Source organism: Ascaphus truei, chromosome 4, assembly GCF_040206685.1.
Source record: "Ascaphus truei isolate aAscTru1 chromosome 4, aAscTru1.hap1, whole genome shotgun sequence".
In the NCBI taxonomy this organism is placed as follows: domain Eukaryota; kingdom Metazoa; phylum Chordata; class Amphibia; order Anura; family Ascaphidae; genus Ascaphus; species Ascaphus truei.
In genome coordinates this window covers 287,378,208-287,405,141 of record NC_134486.1, presented here as the reverse complement: position 1 = coordinate 287,405,141, position 26,934 = coordinate 287,378,208, and the positions used below count along the sequence as shown (strand labels likewise).

At 46.2% G+C, this 26,934-nt stretch overlaps 1 protein-coding gene across 5 annotated transcripts in view; it reads left to right on the top strand.

Annotated features, from left to right (window-relative positions):
- SESN1 (sestrin 1) overlaps nt 1-26,934 on the top strand; it is a 268,236-nt gene that overhangs the window by 232,948 nt on the left and 8,354 nt on the right. For 2 of the 5 annotated variants that reach the window (XM_075597581.1, XM_075597585.1), the window contains exons 2-4: nt 24,673-24,738; nt 25,485-25,685; nt 26,059-26,241. In XM_075597581.1, the coding sequence (XP_075453696.1) occupies nt 24,673-24,738; nt 25,485-25,685; nt 26,059-26,241 (450 nt within the window). Of the gene's footprint in view, nt 1-19,536; nt 20,029-20,649; nt 20,774-24,672; nt 24,739-25,484; nt 25,686-26,058; nt 26,242-26,934 lie in introns of those variants that run through there. The other 3 variants (XM_075597582.1, XM_075597584.1, XM_075597583.1) reach the window with 3 other exon arrangements.

The window sequence follows — 26,934 nt, the reverse complement described above, 5'->3', positions numbered from 1 at the left end:
TGCTACATTGGGGAAACCAGCCAAAAATTACAAGGAAGAATAAATATGCACAGACACTCTATACTCCATCACGAAGAAGGAAGATACTGCTCACCTGTGGGGCATCACTTCTCACAACCAGATCATTCCATAAATGATCTAAAAATCAAAATCCTCAATGGAATGTTTAAAAGCACCCAAGAACGGAAAACATTTGAGCTCAGAATGATAAGACTCTTTGACACCAAAACCAAGGGACTTAATGTGGACATGGGTTTTCTCACACCCTACCAAAATTGTCTGTAATTATCCTGCTTGCCTCTATTCTTATCCACACTTTCTCTCCCCTCCCCCCCCCCCCCCCCCCAGCATCCCTTCCCCACCTTTCTTTGACACTATCCCTTGGCTTCAAACACTTAACACCCGACCTTATCTACAGTAAATATCTGGGTTTTTTTTTTTTTGGTTTTTTTCTCTACACTGTTTTAGCATTGATTCCTATGTAAATCAGTATTGCTGACCTGAAGAAGAGAGGAGAACTCTCGAAAGCTTGTCCTATGACATAAATTGTTAGTCCAATAAAAAAGGTATCACCTAATACTGAAGAACTCATTTATTCTGCACTATCGCAACTGGACTAACACGGCTACTTTCTGCTTTATATATATATATATATATATATATATATATATATATATATATATATATATTAGCAATATATATTAGCAATATATATTAGCAATATATATTAGCAATATATATTAGCAATATATATTAGCAATATATACAATTAAGGTCTGCGCTCGTGTGTGAATAGCCAGAAATATAGGAAATCTAAATATAGACTAATAGATAATGATTATATAAAAAATATAATAATAATAATTATAATAATATAATATATCCTTATAAAATGAAATAAATATACCAATAGTGCATAATGGATGTCTAATAAAAACAGCTAAAAAATACAATTTAAACAAAAAAATGTGTGTGGTGCTGTGAACTTTCCTTGATCTGCTCAATGCAGATAGTCCTATAGAGTCCAACAAATAAGTCCAATGATTGGGGAGTAACAGTAGCAAAATTAGGACCGACAGGCAGCTTCTTTAAAAGGGCACAACCACTTCCCTCTCCACCTGCATAGAAAGATAAAAGAAAGAAAAAAAAAAGCGCCAAATCCTAGTGCATTACTGTGCAAAAATCGATATATTTAATTCCCAAAAATCTCAATAAAAATGAACTCACAAACATAAAACAATTAAAAGCATTGTATGAGATATACTCATGCTCCTAGGACCAGGAAACGCTGCTTTGCTGCTGTAATCCCTCCGTGACTCCACTGGAACAGAATGCTGCCTCCGTTGTTCACTGCCTGCAGGAACTGACGTATCAGGCACTCCGCGATGGTCTCTCACCGGGTACACACCACCAGTTGATCTTTGGTTCCCACCGGGGACGGTAGATGCCGCGGACCAGCGGATGACGTCAAGGGAATCGTGCTGGATACCGGACCGGTATAGATTCAAAGCAGTTCGATTGCAAGCGTTGGTGAAAGTCCACTGCACACCTTCCCTACGCGTTTCGTCAGATTAACTGACTTCAGGGAAGGTGTGCAGTGGACTTTCACCAATGCTTGCAATCGAACTGCTTTGAATCTATACCGGTCCGGTATCCAGCACGATTCCCGTGACGTCATCCGCAGAAAACCACCCACAGACAGCTGTTTCGACCTTGATGGGTCTCATCAGTGTGGGGTTGGTTTTACATATGGTTTTACATATATATATATTAAAAAAAATGCATTAAGAGTTGAAAAAAAAAATGCAAGTATTTAATACTACAGTATGTATATATATATACTGTAGTATTAAATACTTGCATTTTTTTTTTCAACTCTTAATGCATTTTTTTTAATGAGTTTTAATATACTGTGATTTCTATAGCGGATTTAGCGCACCTCCCCAGCAAGATCTTTGTAACATTTTCCTGTTGGTGATAATTTGTTGCCTATATTCCCAGCAGTTTGAGCAGCAAACTGTAACAGATAATGTTACCTTGGTTCTATAAGAACACATTGTAGCTGCTGAGTTACGCTGACTGAAGGATTGATTGAAACAGAAATGCCGCCATTGAGTGAGCCCTGGGAAACAGGATTTTTGCTGATCGATTACAGGAGAACTTATCGATCGGCACCGTAGGTAATTGGTTTTCTATAAAGGTAATCAAAGGCTGCATATATTAAAATTAAAAAAAAAAATCTATATATATATATATTTTTTTTTTTAAGTGCTGCTTGGATTGCCTTTTTAAGATAAAGTTGATGTGAATAGTTAGAAGATAGGAAAGCAATGCGAGTTTATAAACGCTTGGATTACACACACACACACACACACACACACACACACACACACACACACACACACACACACACACACACACACACACACACACACACGACAGGCACTGTGCGTATCTTTGTGTTGCCTTGGCTAAGTGGCTTTGCTGTGCTGCTTTATTTATCTGAGTGAGTGACAGTGCTCAGTCTAACATTCTCCAGATATTTCTTTGACACAGGGTGGCCAAAAGCATACTAACAGCACCACCACAGCCTTGTGCAAGCATTTCACAATGACTTCATGAAAAGCAAACGGCTCTGGTCCACACTTACTGTCTCCACGGGAATCTGCAGGTCAGCAGCTAGAGTCTTTGGTAATGACATGCAACAGTGTTTTGGCAAATGCAGTGATTTATCTTGCAAATAGGTTTTAGGAGAGCGGTTTTCTGCCTCTTCCTGTATACTGTAGATACCAGCTTATGAACAAACTCTTTCCCACCTCCCCCTCACCTCTGTCTCCCTCCCATCCCTTTCCTTTAATACCTTATGATGTCCCCAATTCTTTCCGCCTCTCTCCTTCTCCAGCATTCTTTCTTTCTCCTCATGGGCCAACTGACTTCCTCTCTGTCTTTTTTTCTGTGTAAACTTTATAGCTATCTGACTCTCCTCATCTGCCACTTGGTTATGTGCATTATGATGTCACCAGTATGATGTCACCAGTATGATGTCACATGCTGGATACATAGACTACCAGGTACAACATCCAGTTGTTGACTTGCTTGCGATAACCTATGGAAGATAACGTTCCTAGCAGCACCCCCGTTGGAGTGTTCGAGAGGATCCAAACCATGACAGCGCCTTATTTTGATACATAAAGTAATCCTTCCAAGTTTGGTTGTTCTAGGCCAGAGGTGGGCAACTTATTTTTCAATGTAGCCACGGGTGTGGCGAATGAGAAGTGAAAATCGCCACACCATGTAAAAATGGAGAAATTAGGTTGCTCAATCGAACATTTAAAACACAAACTGTTCACTCACCTCCAGCACTATCACCCGCTGCTGCGTCACTCACTTCAGCACTATCACCCGCTGCTGGTTCCCTCACCTCAGCACTATCACTTGCTGCTGCGCCACCTCAGAAGTGTATGTACAGAGCTCCCAGGCATTTGGTAAGGAATCAGCTTTATTCTTTCTTTATTTGGTATTTTTTGCTGTGGATCTGTGAGGGAGTATACTGTGAGTATACTGGGAGTTTTATATAGGGTTTTGGGTGTATTTTCAGGCTTAAAAACCGTTTTTGGTTTTCACCCAGGGGCTGCAGTGATTTAACCCAGCATAGCTGCAGTTTAGCTGGCTGGAAAACTGCAGTCTCACCCCCTCTCTCCTCCCTCACTACTGGAGGTTTTTTACTGGTTGTTTAAACTTCCAATTTCACTCTTTTGTTTTTCTTAGGCCTGATTCCTTTTTTCACTTGCTATTGAGAACTCTGTGTCTTTTCTATAAAGACTTGTAAATTGTGGTGTTTGCTTACTATAACAGAGAGAGAGTTAATAATAAGAGGAAAAAGATTTAAAACTGCAGCAGGTTTTAAAAGCTGGTGTTTTTTTCCCCTTGCAGAGAGATCTCTTCTTAAAGGGACAGTTTTTCTCTCAATACCTCTCTCACTAAGCAATACCTTCCCCTGACTTAGAGGCTTATTTGTTATCATGCCTGGAAAGGGGAATAGGACAAGTGCGGCAACAGGGGCGACGCCCGGATATAGAACACCAAAAACTGTGGCCCCTAGGAGCAACACTCTTAGTCACAGCCCTAGGCCTGGTCCTTCCAGTGCCCTGGCCACGCCTCCCCCAGCACCTGTTAGCAGCGTAACCCCTGCAGTCCCAGTTCCAACATGGGCGCATGTGGCAGTTGCAGGCGTTGACCCCAGCAACAACAATGCTGGGGCCATGCCCCGTCTGAGCAGGAAGCTTGGGGTGAGGTGCCCAATGTCACCTGGCCTAAACATGGAGATATATGTGAGGGCTGTGGCTGATGTGGTGGGTCCCTCTGCTGTGGTGGCGGCCAGCAAAATGTATGGGAGGGGCATTTTCTTCCTCCGTACGCTGGCTGCCACTCACACCCTGGTGCAGAAAGGCATCAGTGTAGGGGGGAAATACATCCCTATGGAACCCATGGAGGGGTTAGGCACAAAGGTCATTCTGTCAAATGTGCCCCCCTTCATCCCAGATTGCCTCATGAAGCCGTACCTGCAAGCCCTGGGAGACATTAAGTCACCCATAATAAAATTATCTTTGGGCTGCAGAGATAGAGCGCTGAGGCACGTGCTCTCATTTAGGCGGCAGGTATAACTGCTGCTGCCAGGGAGCACTGAATCTGTGGAGGGTTCGTTTAGGGTGCCCTACGAGGGCATAGCATATACTGTGTTTTATGGCACGGAGGGGGTTAGATGTTATTTGTGCAAGGAGCTGGGGCACACTCGTAGGAGTTGCCTCAAAGGGAATAGAGGACCCATCCCAACTCCTGCACCCGCCCCTCCCTCTGCCAAGACACCCGGTACCGCTGTGCCCACCACAGCGGGGCCCTCAAGGGCCCAGGTCCCTCCTGAGACTGCAGGAGATGTCGCTGTCCCATCCGGAACAGTGACTTCTGCACCTCTTCCTGGAGAGCGGAAGGAAGGAGAGGGGGTCGCCCTGGAGCGGCCAGCCTCTGTTAGCGCTGTCTCCCCCCAGGAGGAAACACCCTGTGCCGCTGCGCCCACCGCAGCGGAACCCTCGGGGGCCCAGGCCCCCGCTGGGACCACAGGAGATGTCGCTGCCCCATCTCGGACAGTGACGTCTACACCTCTCCCCCAAAGAAAGAGGCAGAAGAAAAGGCCCTTGAAGGCCCAGGCCCCCCCTGGCACCGCAGAAGATGTCACTGCCCCATCTCAAACAGTGACATCTGAACCTCTCCCCAAAGAACAGAGGGAGAAGGAAAAGATCTCAAGGGCCCAGGTCCCCCCTGGGACCACAGAAGATGTCACTGTCGCAACTCAAACAGTGACATCTGAACCTCTCCTCCCAAAAAAGAGGGGGAAGAACAAAGTCACCCCACAACAGTCACCCTCTGTCGCTGTCCCCCCCCCCAAGAACCCCCTAACCCCATTGTAAGCACCGTACAGGGTGAAGGGGAGCGGGAGGAAACTCCTGCTATGGAGACAGCGGCATCCTCTCCTGGGAAATCAATCCCCAGGAAGAGCAAATCAAAAACCAATAAGAGGGTGATTGAGGAGGTTGAGGGTGAACCATATTACGTTTACCCTCTGAAGTCTCGGAAGCGGAAAGAAAAATCAGTTCCGCACAAGGTGGTCCTGTCCGGCCCACTGGTTGGGATTAACCAGTGTAAGCCGGATCCCACAAATGTTCAGCCCCCCCCCCTCGAATTTCTGGAGGGAATGCAGCTGGAGGTACCCGACGCCTCTGGGGACGTTGGGGAGCCTCCCAGCGCCCCTCTCGGTTGGAGAGCATCCCCTGGAGAATTGTACTTCGGTGAATTTGACATGCCGAGTGCACCTATCTTCAGAGCCAGCCAAGATCCCCCTCCGGCTGTACCGCCTTCGGGTGACGCACATAGGGATAAAAAGCCCCGGTTTGCGTCACCAGAGGAAGGAGATGGGTTAGGGCTGACCCCCGTGGATGAGGGTTTGGAGGGTGTTGTGGTGAGCACTTCCGATTACATCTGGGAGTTGTCTGACCTGAACCCTCTTGGTGCAGAGTTTTGGGCAGGCACTTTGTTGGGAGTGAATGCTGGGAAGGACCCTCCCTATGAAGCCCTTGCTAAGGAGTGCCCCCCCATGGTTGGTGAGAGCCCTCCCGCGGATGGTGGGGGCCCTCCCGCGGATGGTGGGGGCCCTCCCGCGGATGGTGGGGGCCCTCCCGCGGATGGTGGGGGCCCTCCCGCGGATGGTGGGGGCCCTCCCGCGGACGGTGAGGGCCCTCCCGCGGACGGTGGGGGCCCTCCCGCGGACGGTGAGGGCCCTCCCGCGGATGGTGAGGGCCCTCCCGCGGTTGGTGAGTGCCCTCCCGTGGGTGATGCGAACACCCGTGGCATGTGTGCTTCTGTGGCCCCCGAGGAATCTCGGGAGACCACTGCCTCTGCCATGCCGCCACCAGCTGCCCCTGAACATCCTGACTCGGGGATGGAGGTGGAGAGCACAGTGGACCCCCTCGTGGAAACACCGAGGAGGGGATCCAATCTAGGGCTGAGAGAGGCCCACGCAGAGAGGGACGGGGGTCTTGAATTCTCCAGCCAAGAGGAGCTTGGGGAGTTGGGGCTCAGAGGGGAGTCCTCTGGCACCATGGAGTCGGTGGACTCCTCGATCCCCATTATCCCTGCCCGGGAGCTAGATAGTTTCCTGGATGATACCCTCTGTAGACACGGACATACGAAGGTGCAGTTGGCCCTTGAGAGGTGGAAGGATGCTTCGGTCATTCTCCACTCTCTCAGAGTATACATCAAGGCTAACCACAAGGCCAAACTTTCCGGGACTATCGAACATACTCGGGTCCTAAAGTTTAACAAAGTGTTGCGAGAGCACGTAAAGGCTTCTCGGGGTATAGTACCCTGAGCGCCTATGGGAAGCAAGACTCTTGATTACCAATGGCTTTGAGCATCGGTACGCTAAACGTAAATGGATGTAAGGACGGGTTTCGCAGGTTCCAGGTACTCTCCTTTTTACAAAACACCCTCTATTTGCCGCCGGCTAATCCTGGCGCAGGTGACCAGAGTCGGGGATCTCCTGGACTATGAGCGGCGGGACTGGATAGGAGCAGAGGAGCTCGCGCCCCGTATGGGTCTGCTTACTGCCCGCATCCCTCGTCGTTTGATCCAGGAGATTAAAGATCCATCCATCCAGCCATCCACCCCGACTCACGCACCTTCATCGAGGGGGTATTGCAGACCGGAGAGCCTTGTCAACCTTTCAATCCTAGCTCTCCGGATCTTTGCGTGGAACCCAAACCACGGCAACCCCCTCGGGCTCCTCTTTCCCCCAACCTCAGCAGGTTGGGGGATATGTCCCCGGCATGTTTTCGCGGCATGCCAAGGAAAGTCCTGTATTCTCTGGTGCTCCATATAGTGTACTACCTCGCCCTTGTCACCCGCCCAGATACCATCTGGAGGCGGGTATTTCTTGGGACCGAGGGCGAGAGACCCCGGTGGAGAGAGCTCTATTCAGCTTTGGTTCCCCGTCCCGCCGGGGATTTGAGTTGGAGGGTCCTCCACGGTGCACTGAGCACAGGAGAGTATTTGGCACACTTCACGGACTCCCCCGCCGCCTGTCCTTTCTGTGGCGAGCGGGAGTCCGTATTTCACATTTATTTGAGTTGCGCCAGACTGCAGCCCCTCTTGTCCTTCTTGAGGAGCCTTCTCCTGCAGTTCTGGCTGGGTTTTTCCCCTCATTTTATTTTTGGGTGCCCAGTGTCCCGAGACAATAAGCCTAGGGATCTCCTAGTCAACCTGCTCCTGGCAGTGGCTAAGGTAGCCATTTATAGGACCAGGAAGCAGCGTTTGGAGAAGGGGGTCCCAACTAACATCGTGGCAGTGTTCCGGGCGCTGGTGCACTCCCGTATTCGGGCAGAGTTCACGTACGCCGAGTCCGCTGGGACGGTTTCGGAGTTTGCCTCCCAGTGGGCGTTAGGCGGGGTGCTCTGCTCGGTATCCCCCATCATGGGGTCTTCTGAGTTAACCCTTCTTTTTTAAGTGCACTTTTTACAGTGCACTTGTTGATTCCCTTATATATTTGTTTGACTGGTTTTTCTTTGTTCTACTTGGCAACAAGTAGAATTGCTGTTTGACTGAATTGGCCGGCTTCGCCGGCCAATCAGTATTAAACCAGATCAAAATAGGCTGGTTCACTTCGTTGACTAATTCAGAAAGCGGAAACCAGCACACGTCGTCAGGAAAAAGTTTATTTTACTGTGAGAGCTGGCAAACTCAAATTCGCCACACTTTTATGGCCGATCCGCCACATCACATTTTAAGTTATGGTGGGTGAAAAAGGCAACAAGAAATCTCCACTGTATAGCATATAGCAACAAAAAGATCTGTGAGCACATTCACATGTCTTAGACAGGTCTGCAACCCTGCTTTTTGCCATTATCACCTATTATACAGTGCTTCCACTGCAGCAAGGGATTCTGGGAAATGACATGCAAATGAGCACACTGTCACCTTTTGCCTCAAATACATTTTTAAATGGAACCCTTATAAGCTTATGCTCGCTGCATTACATAGCTTTCAGCACAGCCTGGGTTAAGATGCATAGCCAGTAAACCTACTCACAGATAGCTGTTTCGACCTTTTTCACCACAATTAGATAAGTTATGGTGGGTGAAAAAGGTGACGAAAAACCCTTCACCGTAAAGCATATAGCAAATAAAAATATCAAATCTGATATATATCTATCCTTCCCTGCAGCAACCACAAGCTACTGTGAATTGGGGCCTAAGGGTGAATACACTAGGCCTAGTTTCAGAGCCACTGGCTCTGAGACACTACCTGCTGGATTCAGCTCTCTCTTCCGACTGGCGTGGTCCTGCTGAGCGTGCCAAATGTATCAGTCTGGTGCAGGGGGATTCCGGGAGCCCTATTGGCTGCTGTGGGCCATGTGTTGTGCAGCCCCAGGGGCTGCTGGGGTTTGTAGTTCCCCCGCGGAGCTGTGGGTGTCTGCTACTTAGCATCTTAATTCCTATGGAAGCAGTAAGGGTGTACTTAGTTTTTCACACACAGCTTCTCCATTTTGGCTTTATTTTTGTTAAATAAATCATGACACGGTGTAATATGTCATGTTGTTGTTGTTTATCTGAGGTTGTATTTACCTCATTTTAAGACCTGCTAAGGAACAGAAGATTGGTATGTCCTGAGAAGGAAAACCATGGAATTGAAAGAGGGGTTACTTTCTTTTGTGTGTGTGTGTGTGTGTGTGTGTGTGTGTGTGTGTGTGTGTGTGTGTGTGTGTGTGTGTGTGTGTGTGTGTGTGTGTGTGTGTGTGTGTGTGTGTGTGTGTGTGTGTGTGTGTGTGTGTGTGTGTGTGTGTGTGTGTGTGTGTGTGTGTGTGTGTGTGTGTGTGTATTTGTATATTTTTATTTTTTTACTACGTCAACATAAAATTTACATTTTAAAATTGCGATGGGAGGCGGCACCTTTAATCCTCTTGACTGCACAGCAATACATTGCAGCCTCCTCTGGCAGCAAAGGGTTTAATCAGTCATAATCTAAATGACATGGAATCTGTTGTTTTCCTGCTAATGGTACTCCCAGTGTAAATAATGTTATCAGCAGGCCCGGCCTCATGTATCACTTTCAGCAGACAACATTCCATCTGAAACGTGCAAATGTTGGTCACAATTCTTAATATTCTGAGGGGAGAGGAGGAGGAGGGGGAGGGGAGGAGAGGGATGTTTATCAAAACAGCAGCAGACCAAGGAAAGGGAACTCCTCTAGGCCCACAGAAAATGCCTGTGCAAGGGAGCAGAATCATTTTATGTACAAAAAGTAGTTTATCTAGTATCCTGGACTCCATTAGTAGTTTAATATCGGTCCTGGGGAAGTGAGGATTTGATGTAGGGTGTGATACCTTTTTAACGTATCTACATGAGTTTTTGATTTACATTGTAGATTCTATAATGTAATGGGTTCAATGTGTAATGATGGTAAGGGTTATTTTTAAAGGCGAGATTTATTTAAGAAAACTTGTCCCCCTTCCTATCCCATAGCTTAAAAACTGCGTAGATCTGTCTAAAACACACTTCAAAAAGCTTTGCCCCAATGATTAATACATGTAAATCTTATTCAAATCAAGCACAGTACCACAGATTCTTATCATCCATTTTGACCACTGATACAGAGATACAGAGATACTGAAACATGACAGTACTCGCACTATAATTTCACCATGAAGAACTCGCATGCTGGTCTATTACAAAGGTACACAGTCTACACCAAGTCTATACTAGGAGTGATAGAGTGGTTTTGTGCTTGCAGTTGAAGCGGTTGAACCCAGCTCAATTTTTAGGTACAGATCTACAAAACTCCAGGTTAACGTCACGTTATTTAACTAACTTGCCACATATCTTCAAAGGCAAATAACGCAACGTTAAGCCATGTTTTCTCCAGGACAGAGCAGTGTGATAACAATAACGTGACGCTGAGCATATGCTAATGTGATTCTGCCCAATGTTTTTACTTATAACTATATTTGTGGATAGGCGTTAAAGTAACAAACTAAAGGAAAATAGCCCTTTGTCAATATTCCTGTGTCTTGGGTAACAATGCCATGGCACAAGGATAATATAAATATATATATATATATATATATATATATATATATATATATATATACTGTATATATATATATATATATATATATATATATATATATATATATATAATTTTTTTTATTTTTTTTAAATTATATAGATGGATAATTCAAGTGTACCACACTTTCCCCCACCCTATGGGAGATATGGCGGCTACTGTGTGTGTGGTGTTACCTGAGGCTCACAGGAGGCCTGAACCTCCGCTGCTGGAAGCCTGGGGTGTACCTGATCCGTCTGGTGACAGCGCCTCCATCTGGGCAGGATCTAAACTGTGTTGGATAACCTCATCACAGGACAATATAAGAAATACACACGTGGTATAAGACAAGTTTACTGCAGGTATACAATAACAATGGTACCAGTCCCACCAACTAGGCCACACACGGCCGTACCCTCCAACACACTGTCGACACCTGATAACACAGTCCCCAAAGTACTGAGGGGCCCTTGGGCACCCAACCACCCTGGTATCCACAAGCAGCAAACCGCCCAATGTGTGAGACGGCGCTGCCCCACTAATGTGTGTACAGTTGGTGCACTTGTTGAGGTATACCGTCCGGGTGCTCCAACACCCGGTGACACCAACTGAAGAAAGGGATCCGCTGATCCAGCGACGTTGTCTGCGATGGCCTCCATGTGGGGTGGTATCTGGTTGGAGTGTCCCACCATGAAGATAGTCTCTGTCCTTTCATGGGTGGTCTGGTCCCAGACCCCCGGAGGCCAGGATGCAGCCGCGTCCTGCCTGTGTCCCTCACACTGGTACTACAGGGGCAGTGTCCCTAACTGATGGGCCTGTCCCTGTAGCAACCACAAGCTGAGGCGAGTCGGGGCCTAGCTGGGGCCTAAGGGGGGTCTCTGGCCTAGTGGAGGGGCCACCGACACCCTGCACACGCACACCCTACCCTTCCGGTTGGCGTGGTCTCAGACGCACCAAATGTATCAATATCCCCCTGCAGGGGAAGCTGCAGCCCTATTGGCCGGCATGTGATCTTGCAGCCCGAGGGCTGCTGGGTGTTGTAGTCCCCACGGAGCACCTGTTTGTAATGGCCGCTGCCGCTGCACTTATCACTGTGCATGCGCGAGTCTCCTGCGCATGCGCAACTAAATCCAAGATGGTGGCACCCTGCTACGGGAGCCTCGGCGAATGGGTCGCCTGCCACAAGTTGCCGCAACCTCTTACTGTTCCCCCGCTATAGCGGAAGTAAGCAGGGGAGCCGGGGACCGGGGAAGGGACCCTGCTACACTAGATATGCATGCAATTGCAGTGTCAGGGAAGTTAACCCTGTCGACAACAAACAGGTTGAATTAGCGACCAAGCTGAAGTGGACTTTGTCTTCAAAACTGGTGGAGTCGAGGAACCAGGGCGTCCTGTGGCGCTGAACCCCACTATTTTCTGAGGTACCTACCAGTGAGGTTTAATGGGATCAAATCTCCCTCCAGGGAAAACAAAATGACTTCCAAATCTCGGACCACTAGGAAGCCGCAACATTATCGGGCACAGCTCCCTATTGGACGGCCCTTCAAATCCCTTTTATAAACCAGGAAGTAATACTGCAACTTCAGCTGTAAGTATCTCGGGAACCTGTAAAAATAATGGGGGGGGTGGTTAGTTAAGGTAGTGGTGCGCAAACTGGGGGACGTGAGATTTTTCTGGAGGGGCGCGGGCGGTTGCAGAGGCCCTACACTCTTCCACAAGGCATTTAAATTAAATGCCGGAGCATCGCGCGAGGCCTCTGCAAATTCACTTGCCGGGATTCGGACGCTTGGTGTGACGCGTCCCCATAGCAACGCATCATCAAATGTCGTCCGTTGCCATAACGCCACGGGGTCACGTGATGTCACAAGACACCGCAGGCGTCAATTCACGCCGGCAAAAGAGGTTAGGGGGTGCGAGCATTGGGAGGGGGGGGAGCGCAGCTCGAATTGTTTGCGTACCACCGAGTTAAGCGTAGGGGGGAATGCTGCTTTAACAGTAAAGTTCCACAGAGCAACGTTTCATGGAGATACAGTAAAATGAAGCACTTAAGTGATTAAGTACAGTAGCTGCTCTGCCATTTGCGTTCCTTTTTTAAAAAAAAAATTTGGTAAAAGGAACAATAACACAAATACATCACAATATTCATTTTCATTTGGCTTAGAACTTGTTTGGAACTTAAACCTGGCAGCCAATCGGGATGCTTGGTTCACTTTTCACCACTTTTTTTTCTTCTAACAACTAAATGAGCAATCCCTACTGGGATAACAATGAACAAATGGCAGTGCCATGTTTAAAGTGTTTCTTCTTTTTTTTTTTTTTTTTTTTTTTACTATGTTTGAAGCAGAGTGTCTCAGGACTGAACCGCTTCAATTTCAGCTCAGTGGACCCCCTGCTCCCCGAGATGCTGACATCTGAATGGGCAGCAGGTTGCAGCCCTGGTTGGACACGCAACATACTTTTAGCGGTTTACAGGTCCCGCGGGCCAATAGGAAGCCGCAAACAAAAAAAATGACATTATCCATTTATAAATCTCAGTAATTTTTGGTTTCTTAGATTTCTCGAGCAACGCCAGATACTTTCAGCTAGTGAAATATAAATTATCTTCAGCAATAAGGGCTCTCCCGAGCATTGAAAAGTAAATACCAGCGATTTTTGTTCCAAGAGTATCAACGTTTTAAATGGCTCGGGTTGGAAAAACAAAGGGAACAAAACAGGTGCAAACTTTGCTGACCTCACATCTGGATTTCAAAATCTCCTATACACCTTTTATTTTCTGGATATAGCGGGGCTTGGAGCCCTTGTTGAAATGCAGTCCTACCCTTTTCCTCTTTTCTCAGAATTACAGCACTGTCTGTTCAATAACATTTGAACACATGTCAACATGCCCGGACAGGTTTTAGCTATCCTACACATTTCAGTGTCCAGCACTTACACTGCCTGTCTTGTTCTCTCTTGAATTAATGGTACAGAGTATTATTTCTCAATGCATTTCCAAAAGTTGTTTCTCACTACATTAAATAGACTTTATTCCCTTAGCTGACAGATGGGCTTGGAATTTGTATTGCATTGCAAGAACATTGTTGCTTTAAAAATGATGTAGCAGAGTCCCCCTCCGTACCGCCGGTGAGGGAGAACTGCTATGCTATTTTGTGCCGCCGGAGCACTGCACTCTATCGGGTGTGCAGGGGGCAGCCATCTTAGTTGGGTGCGCATGCACAGTTCTGCGAGGCGGCGCATGCGCAGCGTGGTGGCCATTTTGTATAGCTCGGCACATGTGGCCGCGGACACATGTCCCAGTATCCTCTGGGTGGAGGGAATCACATGGGGCCACACCAATGAGAGACTGCAAGGAAGGAGAGACATGATATCCTCCGCTGCGGGGAGCACGCGAAGGGAGTCTGACGGAGGGCGGCAAGAGAGCAGCTAGTGTCCAGGGAGCAGTGCCCCTGGACTAGGTCTAGGCTTGCCCCCTTAGGCCCCAGCTAGGCCCTGGGTCACTCCAGCGGAGTATTGTAGGGGAGGCCCCAGACAGGGACTCTTTGCACTTAGTACACAGTAGTGCTGTTGCACCGGTGACCAGACGGCCACGCGGTGTCCTGCAGTCTAGGACCAGACCAAAGGCCACAGACATTTTCGTGACACTCCAGCTGGAGCTCACCCACGAGGTAGATCAGGATCCTAACGAGTGAGGGGATTGATGTCGGAGGCCATGCTGCATGGGACCTGACTGATCCTTATTCCACTAGCGGTACCGGAGTACCCAGGAAGGTATTTGTGCACCAACGGTTCACAGGGGTAACGCTTCCTCACACTTGGGTGGGACTGACTTGGAAGGACACCAGGTTATTGGTGCCACCGCACCCTCAGTACTTTGGGGGGAAATCATCAAGTGTTGGGACATTGGATGTACACTGTAGTTAGTTACAGGTATACCCCGCATTAACGTACACAATGGGACCGGAGCATGTATGTAAAGCGAAAATGTACTTAAAGTGAAGCACTACCTTTTCCCCACTTATCGATGCATGTACTGTACTGCAATCCTCATATACGTGCATAACTGATGTAAATAACGCATATGTCACAGGCTCTATAGTCTCCTCGCTTGCGCACAGCTTCGGTACAGGTAGGGAGCCGGTATTGCTGTTCAGGACGTGCTGACAGGCGCATGCGCGAGATGCCATTTGCCTATTGGGCGATATGTCCTTACTCGCGAGTGTACTTAAAGTGAGTGTCCTTAAACCGGGGTATGCCTGTATATGGTTGTGTTCAGTAAATATTTGTTCTATACCGTGTGCGTGTGTGTGTTATTCATCACTGTGATTGGTTCCTATGAGGGACTATCCCGCCAATGCTTGGATTCCTCATAGGTTGAGGCGCTGCGCTGAAAAGGAGATACTCACCCCAAGCTCCCAGCGGTGGAGGCTTAGGCCTCCTGTGAGCAAACAGGTATAGCAGTCTGCGTAGTTTCCTTAGTCATTGGGAAAGGGGGTTACATAATATATATACTTTTCACTACTATTATTATTATCTTTGTTAATGCTGTAACATATACAAAGTCTACTTGTATTTGCTAGCTTTGTCTTCTGGAGTGCAGAACATTGCTTCTATTTTGTTGTAGTAATGCTTTTTTGCTGTCTGTTTAAAAAATACATATTGTATCTTTTACAAGGAGCAATAAAAGCAGTGTTAGGTATTTTTTTGTATAACTGTATTATTTTTAAGTAAGCACGGACGCAATGCGTTGTTCTTATACACTTTTTGTGGCGATATTTTAAGGGGAACTTATTTTCTCTACATGCATACGCCTTTTGATTGCCTTGTTTAAAAAATAAAAAAAAATAGGTCAACAATGCCTACATAGGCTGAAGCCATCCTCCGAAATCTACAGCTTGTGCTCCGTTTCTAACTTTACTGGCTTTACATCTTGAACACACTTGTTAGAGAGCCCTGCACAGCCAAAGATTGCAGGCCCGTGAATCACTTTGTAAAGAAAAGGGACAAACATGATCACTTTAATTCTCTATCTGGTATCCCTGTGTCGTATGCTTAGGGCTACTTTTGTGAGTATGTTTTTTTCCAATACAAAGCAAAGTTGAAAGGCCAGGAATTGTTTGGAGATTGGGGTGGGGGGAGGCGGGGGAGAGAAATGCAAAGGCTGATGTCAAATCAGGATGATATGCACAGCGAGTGTTGAGTCTTGGCAAGGAAAGAATATATCATACACCCTTCCTCTGCTGCTCCAATAGCTGACCTTCTGCAGAACTATATCATGAGAACAGAACACAAGAGGGAAGCACCTTTTAGTCCAGCTGGGTTACTTAACCCTATTCTGTACATACATTTTTGGTGTGTTAAATCATGCTGGTCTTTATCTCTAGCATTGGGCTCTGGGGTAGAGTTCCATTATAACCTCCTGGACACTTAATATTTAAAATGCTTATATCTCCTGAACAAAGCATCAGATTTAAAAAAAAATAAGCAACATTAAATTAATTTAAAAATAAAATGGCAACAAAATTGCAATCAGCGTGGAATGCTGCATTAACACTGAAGGGAAATGTAACTATGATAGTGAAGGGAGTTTGCATAATCTTCATCCACCGCAAACCCCTCTTTGCTGCTAGAAGTGTATGGGGTATTAAAATATGCTATTCGTTCCCCTAGGTAAAATGTGCTGCTACAGAAAGCCTGAGACTCCATGTTCACTGGTTTAGATATCTCTCAGACTATGCGAGTTACCCTGATTAGGCATTAGTTTCACTGAATTATAGCATCAGTAAGCCTCATAGAATTCAAGGATTTTCATAGATAAGCAGGGGTTTGATTCAATAGAAACCGGTAGCAGTATCTCTGTTGCACTCGGGAACAGAATTTCGTAGTCATGCTGATATTCTAATGTTTTTATTGGGTTTTATTCGTGCAACAACTCATATGTTGAAACCTTTTGGCTAAATGTTTTGTTTTTATCAATTGATGCTGTATAAACCACAAGTTTGTTTTGCATTTTGTGTTGAATACGAATATACAGTATAAAACTCCTGATTGACACTTTATCCCATTGGTAAATAGGAATGTGTAATCTTTATTTACACATTTCAGGGTAGTCTTTATCTAGAATTATTTCCGGTGAAGTGTGTGGAACATGTATCTATCCATCTGTGAGAAAGTGGTGTGTGCTATGGAGTAATCAGGAGGGGCGCGATTACTTCATGGTAGTGGGTAATATGACCATACAGGGGCACACCTCCTGGCACATTTTGCCGTCACACTGACTTTACAACTACTGTAAGAAGTGCAAACAGGACTGGAACTATATTGGACCAGATCCACAAAGCTGTTAAATACGGGCTCATAACCTAACATTACCTAAAACAGGGACAGACGTTATATTCCTTGAGTGAACATAATATCCTCCAAGTTAATACAGCTCGGCCTATACAGAGGCATCACGTTATTGTAGCATAACGCGGTGTTATCTTCCATTAATTGGATCAGAGCAACTCCTAGATTTGCATAAAATCACGACTCCAAAATTAGGGGTTTTGCAGAAGTGGAAAGAGAGAAGTGAAATAATCGCGGGACATACCGCTGTGTTATTTAAATTCTGCCCAACGCTGGCGTTGCATCTATCCCCGAACGTTGACCAATAAGTTAAAGCAAGTTTCCAGTCCATTTGAGTGCTGATTTTCTTATGTGACTGATGTGGACGGTTCAATCCCTTCAAGTCCTCGCGGCAGTGTTACTTGAATTTGTTTCGAGTGCTGCCACCTGACTCCTGTTATACCTATCCAGAAACGGCAAAAGCCCTATTTCCATGTCTGGATGGGAGTAACGCCATAACTTAACCCTTTGAAACCTGCGGGGCCAGGCTGCCTGTGACCCCTCCGCCACTTGTGACCGCTCCGTCATCCCCCATCCGTCAGCCATCACTTCAGATTTGACGCAAGCTCCGCTAAAACAATGACCATTTTTCGTGGGGATGTAGCTACTATCTCATGGAGCACAGAACCCATGATGTAGTAGCTATGTCCCAGGGCACTCAAGGTGACCACAGGGACTTAACGTTATGTTATTTAACCCCTTAACAGACTTGTGGGCATGCGATGTTCTACCATATTTGCAAAGCATTGGCATGTCATCACAAACGTCTGTTACCGCTGTGCTGTTTACGGGAGAGAACTTGGCGTAACGTTAAGTTATTATCCTTTGAAGATACACTGTTCGTGTTAACTTGACGTTAAGTCACTTAATGTGGCGTTAACCTTACTCAAGGGGGCTTTGTGGATCTGGGCCCAAGTGTGTAATCGGCCTTCACTTTGTACTTGGTACGTACTAGTAAAATCATGACAAGTAGCGAGTTTCTTTGGAAACTGGTTGAGTCCAGCAGCTGTCTCAGATAAGGCTCACGCATGGCATCATCCGAAAACCTGCTTTGTGCTGTGGCATTGGCCTTTGGAAATCAGGCAGGCAAGAAAAGCCATTGCAAGTCAGTTGACTACTTTTGCCAGTTTAAAACAAAAAAAAAAAGGCAGAGTGTGAAGACGAAGCGTTTTCATGTTCGTATCCGTACCTGCAGCGCACCTACTTCCAGCCCCAGGCAACACGAGATTGATGCAAGTTCCTCTAAAATGATGAGTCATTTTATTTTATCCTTTACAGTTATGTCCCTGACTTCCAACCCATAGGTTCTTATATCGTAGGGTGACCAGATGTTCTGGTTTTGCCGGGATTGTCCCGGTTTTCGGCATTTTGTTCAGGTGTAATGACGACTTTTAAAAGAAAAAAAAATAAGTGCCAGAACGTTCCTTTTTTTGCCGTTGGCACATGCGCGGCTGGCACGAGTTGACCATGCATGCGTGAACTGCCCGTGCCGATTGCGAATGCACTGCCGGTGAGAGCCGCAGCTGACATGCGTGGCCAGCTCTTGCAGTTGGCGCAGGGCGTTCGTGCATGTGCAACAGTGGTCCCGTTTTCCACTGGGAAAGAATGATCATCCTATTATAGCATCAAGATGATCAGAAAGTAACAAAATGGCCATGATACTGCGCCATAGAAACCGTTGGCCATCACAACGCAAGTAATACTGAATGTTCAGGGCAGAAAACGCACACATTAAATACTGGCCATTGATTAAATAGGAAAACTAATCAGCCGTCAGAGGATCAGTCGTGAGCAGGTCTTATTCTGTGTACCCTATGTTCTTCTAAGTCTAAAGATCTCAGTTTTTCTGGCTGGGCCGCAGCAATTTTAATTCCTTCTGCTGAGGCCTCTGGATTATAAACCACACAATAAGGGAACTGTATTTTTACCCCCTTAAATTGGTTGTTTTTGCACACAGCTTCTCTGACATAAGTGTACATATTTTTTTGCATACAAGCGTGTGATAAATATGTTTTTGCACACAGAACAAGAACCCTTTTCATACTTGTTATTCATTATACATGAAGACTTTTTTTTTTTTTTTTGAGATGTGAACTCCATAAAGGGAGGAAAAAACAATAACTCCTTCGGTGCTGGAGCTGCCCTGCAAAAGCAATGATCATGGACTTGCATGGCAGACACGTTCCAGCACCAAACAGGTTAAACATTAGAAGGGAAAAACAAAGTGTTTACAGAGCCTGCTGTTTTGCAGAGCTTCTTGCCTCTTGTTTTTCACAGGCTAAAAGCCCCGCCCCCATGACGTCAGAACGGCAAGGATCTTCCACGCCCACACACCCCATACCAGCTTCCACCCTCCCTCTCTGGTTGGCTGCGGTAGCCATGCTCTGTAGCTGGAAGCCGCCTCCTATTGGTCGAGCCCCCTCCAAAAGGGGCGTGGCTGGGAAGAGTAGCGTTCCACGCCCCCTGCCCCCCCTTTGCTCAGGCGTGTTTATTAAGCTCAGAGCAGTGCAGGATTCGGTGTCTTGTGTGCGCGAGAGGGGGGCAGTGACAAGGGGGCCAGTCCGGGAGCCAGAGCTGACTTTATATATTGCATATAGCGCTTGTGAAGGGGGGTGCTGCAAAACAAAGAGGAAGTACAGCAACATCTAGATAATACACTGTAAGAGGCTCTCTGCTATTTCTATTTCAAGTGCAATTCTCCATAGAAGCGAATAAAACAAGAGCAAGTTGACTCTTTTGCAGAATCACTATCCTCTCGGAAAAGATAGTCCCTTTGTTTGGTTTGGGAAGTAAAACCCCTGCCATCCAAGCGATCACAAAGAGACTGTGCTGTGTCATCCATTGCAAGTGCTAACACACAGGTCCCTGTCTGAGTGCGGCGTGCTAGCCGGCGGCGTGCAGTGACCGCAGGTGAGGATGAGGTTATCCCCCCGTGCGGCTTTGTCGGTGCCAGAGATCATATGCAGCCGGTGCAGCGGGGTCTGCAATAACAAGGTAAGGAGGATGGTGGTCAGCCCCTCTTCGCCCGCTGCACGGGGGCTTTACACGTTGGGACTGAGGGCTATTGTGTGCAGGGTGTTGGTGCGCTGCTGGGGGACGGGGGCATGTTGTTGTGCTAGAGAGAGCGGTAGGTTTGGCTATTGCTGACGAACTGCCCGCCTCGTGAGTTAATGATCCTTTGATTGTTTAACCGGTGCCCAAAAGTTGGGTGAGGAGGTTGGTTGATGGGTAGTCGGTAGCAGGAGTGATTCCTATGGTAGGGCAGCTGCTGCAGTGATCGCAGGGGTATGTGTCCTGCACGGTAGTAATACAACTGGTGCTTGTGTCTAGCTGCCTACATTGGGCTATGATCCGACGGCAATCAAGACTGCTAATGTGTCCAGCAGCAGCTGGGGACAACTGCAGCCAGACCCGGCATTAGTTGGGTTACCCGTAGGATGGGGCCATTCATTTGATGGCATTCAGCTAACACGAAAACAAAAGCTCTATTGGTCGCCTTGCGCCAGAGTAATAATGTGACGCAATGTGTGCAGGACCTGTGATCACCCTGCAGGCTTTGGAAATGTGCTTGCACTGATGGACTTTGGGCTTAGCAGCCTCATTGGCTCACTTGAGGATAACCGTCTGTTGGTAACCACATGCCTGCAGTGCACCAGGAATCGTTAACTGTTAAGTTGAGAGGAAGAGGGTCTCTTTTTGTTCTGGCAGTGGCATGGAGCCCATTTTCCAAGTTAGAGGGGTGAGTAAGACCAGATGAATGGCAGGGGACGAGTGACACAATATATGTGCTCAGCAAAAAGCATGATGGTCAAGGCTTCCCTGTTTTGGGCACGGATCACCCTCAGGGGGTACTGTTTAATACTTGGACCACAATATTCTGCTCCTTTCTTTTCTCCTGTAGACACAGGATCCTCCTTTCCCTGGCCCCAGTGGCTGCTGCTTGACACTTCCTCTTGTTTTTCAGTCTCATTGAAAGCTTCTCCAGTTCTCTACCCCCCCCCCCTCCACACACACACTCCACTCCCCCTACCCCCCTCCCCACTCCCCCTACCCCCCCCCCCTCCCCACTCCCCCTACCCCCCCCCCCCCCCCACTCCCCCTGTCCCCCTCCTCCAGCTTTAATGGTTTCTTCTGTAGCTTGCTTGTTTTTGTTGCAATTTTGTTTTTTTTCCACATTGCTGATTAACACATTCAGCGATGGGAGAACAATTGGGTCACTTTGCTAGGAATTGCAACTCTCCCAGCCTCTGAATGGGTTATCAGTGTATACACTCGTTCTGTATAAATAATATATAGTCATAGTTAACACTAAGTTACTAGGGGATGTGCATTGCAGTGCAGTCAGGTATGTCTGGATAAAGTATAAACATTGCAGTGTCACGTCAGCCGCACAAAGGCAGTTGCAGTTTAGATTGTAGTTATTGTTGTTCAGCGGCTGTACAACCAACAGATTCAACCCAGATATTGATAACATGTTAATTTAACGGCTAATTACCTTTTTGATCTTCTCTTTACACTTAATCGGTGGCAAACAAAAAACAATTGTTGGCCTCTGTGGATTATAGATTGTTTGTGCTGATTTTGACATGATGATGTGTGGGGTTTGACCTTCTGATGGCTAGAACATGTATGGACAAGTCTGTATAAGTAGGATGCTTTAGCTTTAATTTTACAGGAACTAAGGTATCATGATTAAGAGCAGTGGTGTTGAACTTCTGCTCAACTCCGTAGTTAGGACTCAGCAGAATTGTGATTCTTAGCGGTTTGCATTGACATGAGCGAAATTGCGTTCGAGGCGACATATTTTGAGCCTGGTCCTGAATTTAACACGCTATATGCACCTATTTTATGCATTACACAGAATCCCTAAAATGTCACATATTGAATTTGGTGAAATGGTAACACGTCTCTTCTGAAATTTACACATTACCTCACCTGGGTGATGAGACTGATCACAAGACATTTATTTATCAAATGTTTTTTTACCTGGAAGTAATACATTGAGAGTTACCTCTCGTTTTCAGGTATGTCCTGGGCATCAAACACGATGGTCCGCGCAGCATCTTGTACATTTTTGCATTCCTTTGTACAATGAGCAGGGCTTTAGCTCCGTATATATTGTACTGTATATGAACCTCAGATTTGGCTAAATAGATACTGTAAAGGGAAATTTGATGGACTTGTCTTCAACCTAAATTCACTGCATGATTCTGCTTGTTATGATGTGGAAGAGCTGGTTGAAATTACACAGGGAGTTATGTACTCTATTTCACATTCATGATGGGATCATATGTGGCTTGTGCTTTTAGTGACTGCTGTTACTGCCGCTGATCCAATGAAGAGCAGAACATTTTGTAGTGCGCCTTGTTTTGCTTTTTCTAATCATATTTAAGAGGCAAGTAGAAACTGTGAGAAACTGGAGTGGTTTTCTCCCAATGATCTAATAACATATAGCTGTACTGGAATGAAGGGCGTTCAGCTGTTAGATGGCAGCTTGTCAGCACAAAAGACAATAGCGATACCTACCTGTCACAAAACAAAGGGTTGTTTCCACACATCTGCAGTTGTTCTCTCCTGTGCTGTGTGACCAAGCCTTTAACCTGTTCAGTACCCTCCGAAAAACATAGCATTAACCCTTGCTGTGCAGGAAGATCCCACACAGCCATATCTTCTGTTGCATGATGTAATGTTTATCTTAACTAGTGTTGGGATTCTTGTCACGTCTGCAGTTTTGGCAGTGACGTACGATTCTTTGTGCCTTTACAATGTAGTATATATTATTGTATTTATTTTTTTTCCTTGATTCCTGGCATAATCATTCTCTCATACCCCCTTTTCCCAACCATGGTTTGTGGTGAATCTTTCTAGTTGAATTTTTATTAAAGGCTGAGCGTATTTTGCTCTAAACTCTTCGCTTTTGTTCCCGAGACGGCGGCGTTCTGCAGTATTGCAAACACGTCATGAAGAAAGACTTTGATACGCTAGTTGCAGCACGTATGGTATATGGGTCGTATGTACAAGTACAGTAATTCTATTGTTTCACAACTTAATGAGGAGGAGGGGGTTATCTTGCAAGTAACTCAGTCATTGTTCAATGCCTTCCACTTCATCTGCCAAACGGCATATGCCCCTTTTTACTGGGGGGGGGGGGGGCGCTTTTATTAACATATCAATTTGCAGGGTGTTGCTGGCCACCCTTCTTGTGGGGGCGAGGTACATGTAGCGTCCAGAAAACCCAGATACAAGAATCGGTAATGATTGGGGTTTTGATGAAGTCACTTTATTTTGGTTTCTCATGGAAGTTATTTGTGCAGCATGTTTGCACGGCTATTCTATGCCTCTATATATGTGCAGTATATACTGGCCGGACTATGCGGAAAGGGAAGGCTGATATATTCACACCAATAAAGTCATACGTTGGAGGCCCTCTGCGCTTGTTTGGTGATCCCTAAATAATTGAGTGGGATAGAATAAACGCACAGTTTGAAAATTCATTGCAGGCTCGTTTTGACACTGAATGGGTTAATGCAGCACAAACTGTTGACTCCTCTTCTAAAATGTATTGCACCAATAGCTCCTTTGCACAGAATTGCTTTGTTCAAATGAAGTGAATGATGATATCACCAGCACTTGCTCTGTCTCAGATGCTAATCAGGTCAGAAGCCCATTATAACTGAACTACTTTATGCGTGTATTATTCTACCGAGCACTGCCCAGTGTCAGTGACAGAAGTACAGTATATACACTGGGCAACTAAACTAGGGGAAACTAGGGGAAATTAACAGGCACATGTGAAAATAACAGGCTTTGCCCAAACCCGGAGACTGCATTTTGTCAACATGCCCCAACCTGCATGTGTCTCTGGTCTGCTTAATATGCAAAAGGATAATGCATTGATCGGAATAAAGACACACGCAGACTTTAACCCCTTCAGTGCCGTACATGCCTGCGGAAACATGTTAAACTTGTTTAAGAGACTATTTGGCTCATGGAATTTTGTATCCGACCTGAGGAAACACACGTTTTGTTAGGCCGCGATTACAATGCGTGACGTCACGTGCGCCAAACATGCCCTAGGCTGGAGGCGATCGGCAGGCGTGGCGGAACAGCTCACATGATGCGGCTGTCGCACGAAAAAAAACCCATTTGAATTGTATTTTCAATATTTGCGCAGTCGCTCTGCTCGCACGCACTACGGGGGGGCCTCATTGAGGAAGTCACATCTGTGTGCGCAATGTCGCATGCGCCTGCACTATAATCTCGGCATATGTCTGCCAAACGTGTCCCGTTTTTGCATCACGGTAACGGAGGTCTCCTTTAATGAAGGAGGGGTAAATGAATGGGTACAGGCTGTCTGCTTTCACAGAAGTGAACTGATTGATTGCGTGCTGCATCCTTCCTAATGACAGTGATGTGACCCGCCACTAGGAAGTCGTATATGTAATGAACCCTGCAAACGATGTTATTGTAAATGTGTATGCAGATTTCTGCGACTTGACTAACCCGCCCCGATTCACGTCTTTGCACCGTGTCCCCATTTCTGCCACGTTGAAGCTTTTTGTCAGAGTTGTAGCGCTACGCAGTTATGTGCAGTTTTTGTCCAGTTAACAGAAAAGTCTTTTTCTCTCTCTTTTCTAGGAGCTGGGAATTACAATTCCTCGGCCGGTAGGACAAGGACCCAGCAGATTCATCCCCGAAGAAGAGGTTGGTGGATGTTTCTTATCTGAATGCATTTTTGTTTGGAGTAAAATTGGATATTCAGGCGTAATGAAATCTCCCGTGACTTGAGAGGCCATCAGCGCAATGTCGTATTTCACTATAGCCCCAGCAACTTTTCCAGGGATAAATGTACCACACTTTACTTTAAGCTGTAGCTTTTGCAATGGATTTAATTAGCATTAATATTTTATTCAATACATCAACAATCCATTTATTGGAGTGTTTCTTGCCACATTTGGTTATACACTTAGTGTTGATAAAAATAATTATTAATATTGCCTGTGTTGATGATCTTTTCCAATGTAGGATGTGCTCTATATAGTGGAAAGTGCACGTTCACCCATTCGCTAATATAGTAGCGTTCAGATGTATATTTGCAAATGGATTTTTAGCGCAGATTGTTAATGATGAACATACGCTCATAGTTGTAATAGCAGAGACTAAGGAGGTGTCTAAATCTTCAAATAGAAGATCCCTTTTAATGAAACGGGAATAAGATGGCACAGGATATATTTTGCTTCCTGAATAATTTAGTCACTAGTTACTGCTGCTTATTCAAGTAAAATGATGTTTCATATGATGTGAAAGGCTCATCCCGGCAGCAGAGATGTCTGTCACAAGCCGCTAAATGTTTCCTGTGTACGGTTATAAACTTGCACAGCCTGAATCCGACATCCATAACACCATCTCCTGCTTCTGAATCCAAACTGTATTCCTCGTCATTTTTCCAGATTATGCAAGTGGGAAATGAAGATTCAAATATACACACGGTGTTTGCTGACGCTTTCACGGATTTGGGTCGCCTGGATAATATCACCCTGCTGATGGTTTTTCACCCCCACTACTTGGAAAGCTTCCTAAAGACTCAACACTATCTACTGCAAATGGACGGCCCATTGCCCGCGTGTTATCAGCACTACATTGGAATTATGGTGAGCGCATATATCTGGAGGGGCAGTGACACAAAACCTCTCTGCCCATGGACCTGAATGCTGTTGCACTTCACGCTGGGCCCGGCATGTGATAGACAACACGCATCGTGGGTGGCGAATCGCCCCCTTGCTTTGGCATTTGCTGCTGGAGACCCTGCAATAAGATGAGGATTGTGAGAATGCAACTGAAAGGGACCATTTGGGAGCATAAATTAGCAAGCGCTTTTGTAACCCATGAAGCAAGTTGTAAAATCCAGCATATAGTTGTTTATATTACATGTGCCTTCCGCGCAGTATGATGTTTGCTGGTACTAGGAACATACAGGAGCACAAGTCCATTGTCTATTGTGCTTATCGTCCCTATGTCTTTCAGGCCGCAGCCAGGCATCAATGTTCCTACCTTGTGAACCTGCACGTCAACGACTTCATTCATGTCGGAGGAGACCAAAAGTGGCTGAAGGGCTTGGAAAACGCCCCGCAAAAACTGCGCAATCTGGGGGAGCTGAACAAGATGTTGGCACACAGGCCCTGGCTCATCACCAAGGCGCACATCGAGGTAAATCGTAGCCCTGGCACAAGCCCAGGAGTGCAGGGACATATACGTAGAAACTAGGATACATACATTGCCAAAATGTATACACTCAGCACCCTTCTTTCCCCCCCCCCCCCCCCCCCTGCATCCCGCTTCCAGCACTCATGCACACACCGGGCAATTTAATCTGTAGGCCTGTGTCCGGGACGAGAAGAAGAGTAACCAAGGTTTCATTCTTCATGCTTAATTGAAATTGTTAAAATAAAATGACTGATGGTCTGAGCCCAGTCACTAGGTTGGTTTTCCTACATACCTAGACTGCTGGTTATACCATACACTAAATGTCCGCCTTGTACAGAGATATAAGCGTGAAACCCTATCGGTCTCACCCACAACTATTACCTGTTAAGATCCAGTATGCGGCCCCATGTCACTTCATCTTTCAGCTGTTCTCGTATGGCGCCCTCTCTGCGCCCGGCGCCCTCTCTGCGCCCGGTGCCCGCTTTCACTGTAGTCACTCTTTTCTGCTCCCTTTGTATATATGTATATCATTATTTATTCAGCGCCATTCATGTACATAGCGCTTCGCAGCAGTAATACACGATAATCATATAAATAACAAATACAAATAACACAATGGGAAGAAATGCTTTCAGATATAAAAGTAAAATTTTATGAAAAGGAGTTCCTGCCCCGAAAAGCTTACAATCTAACTTG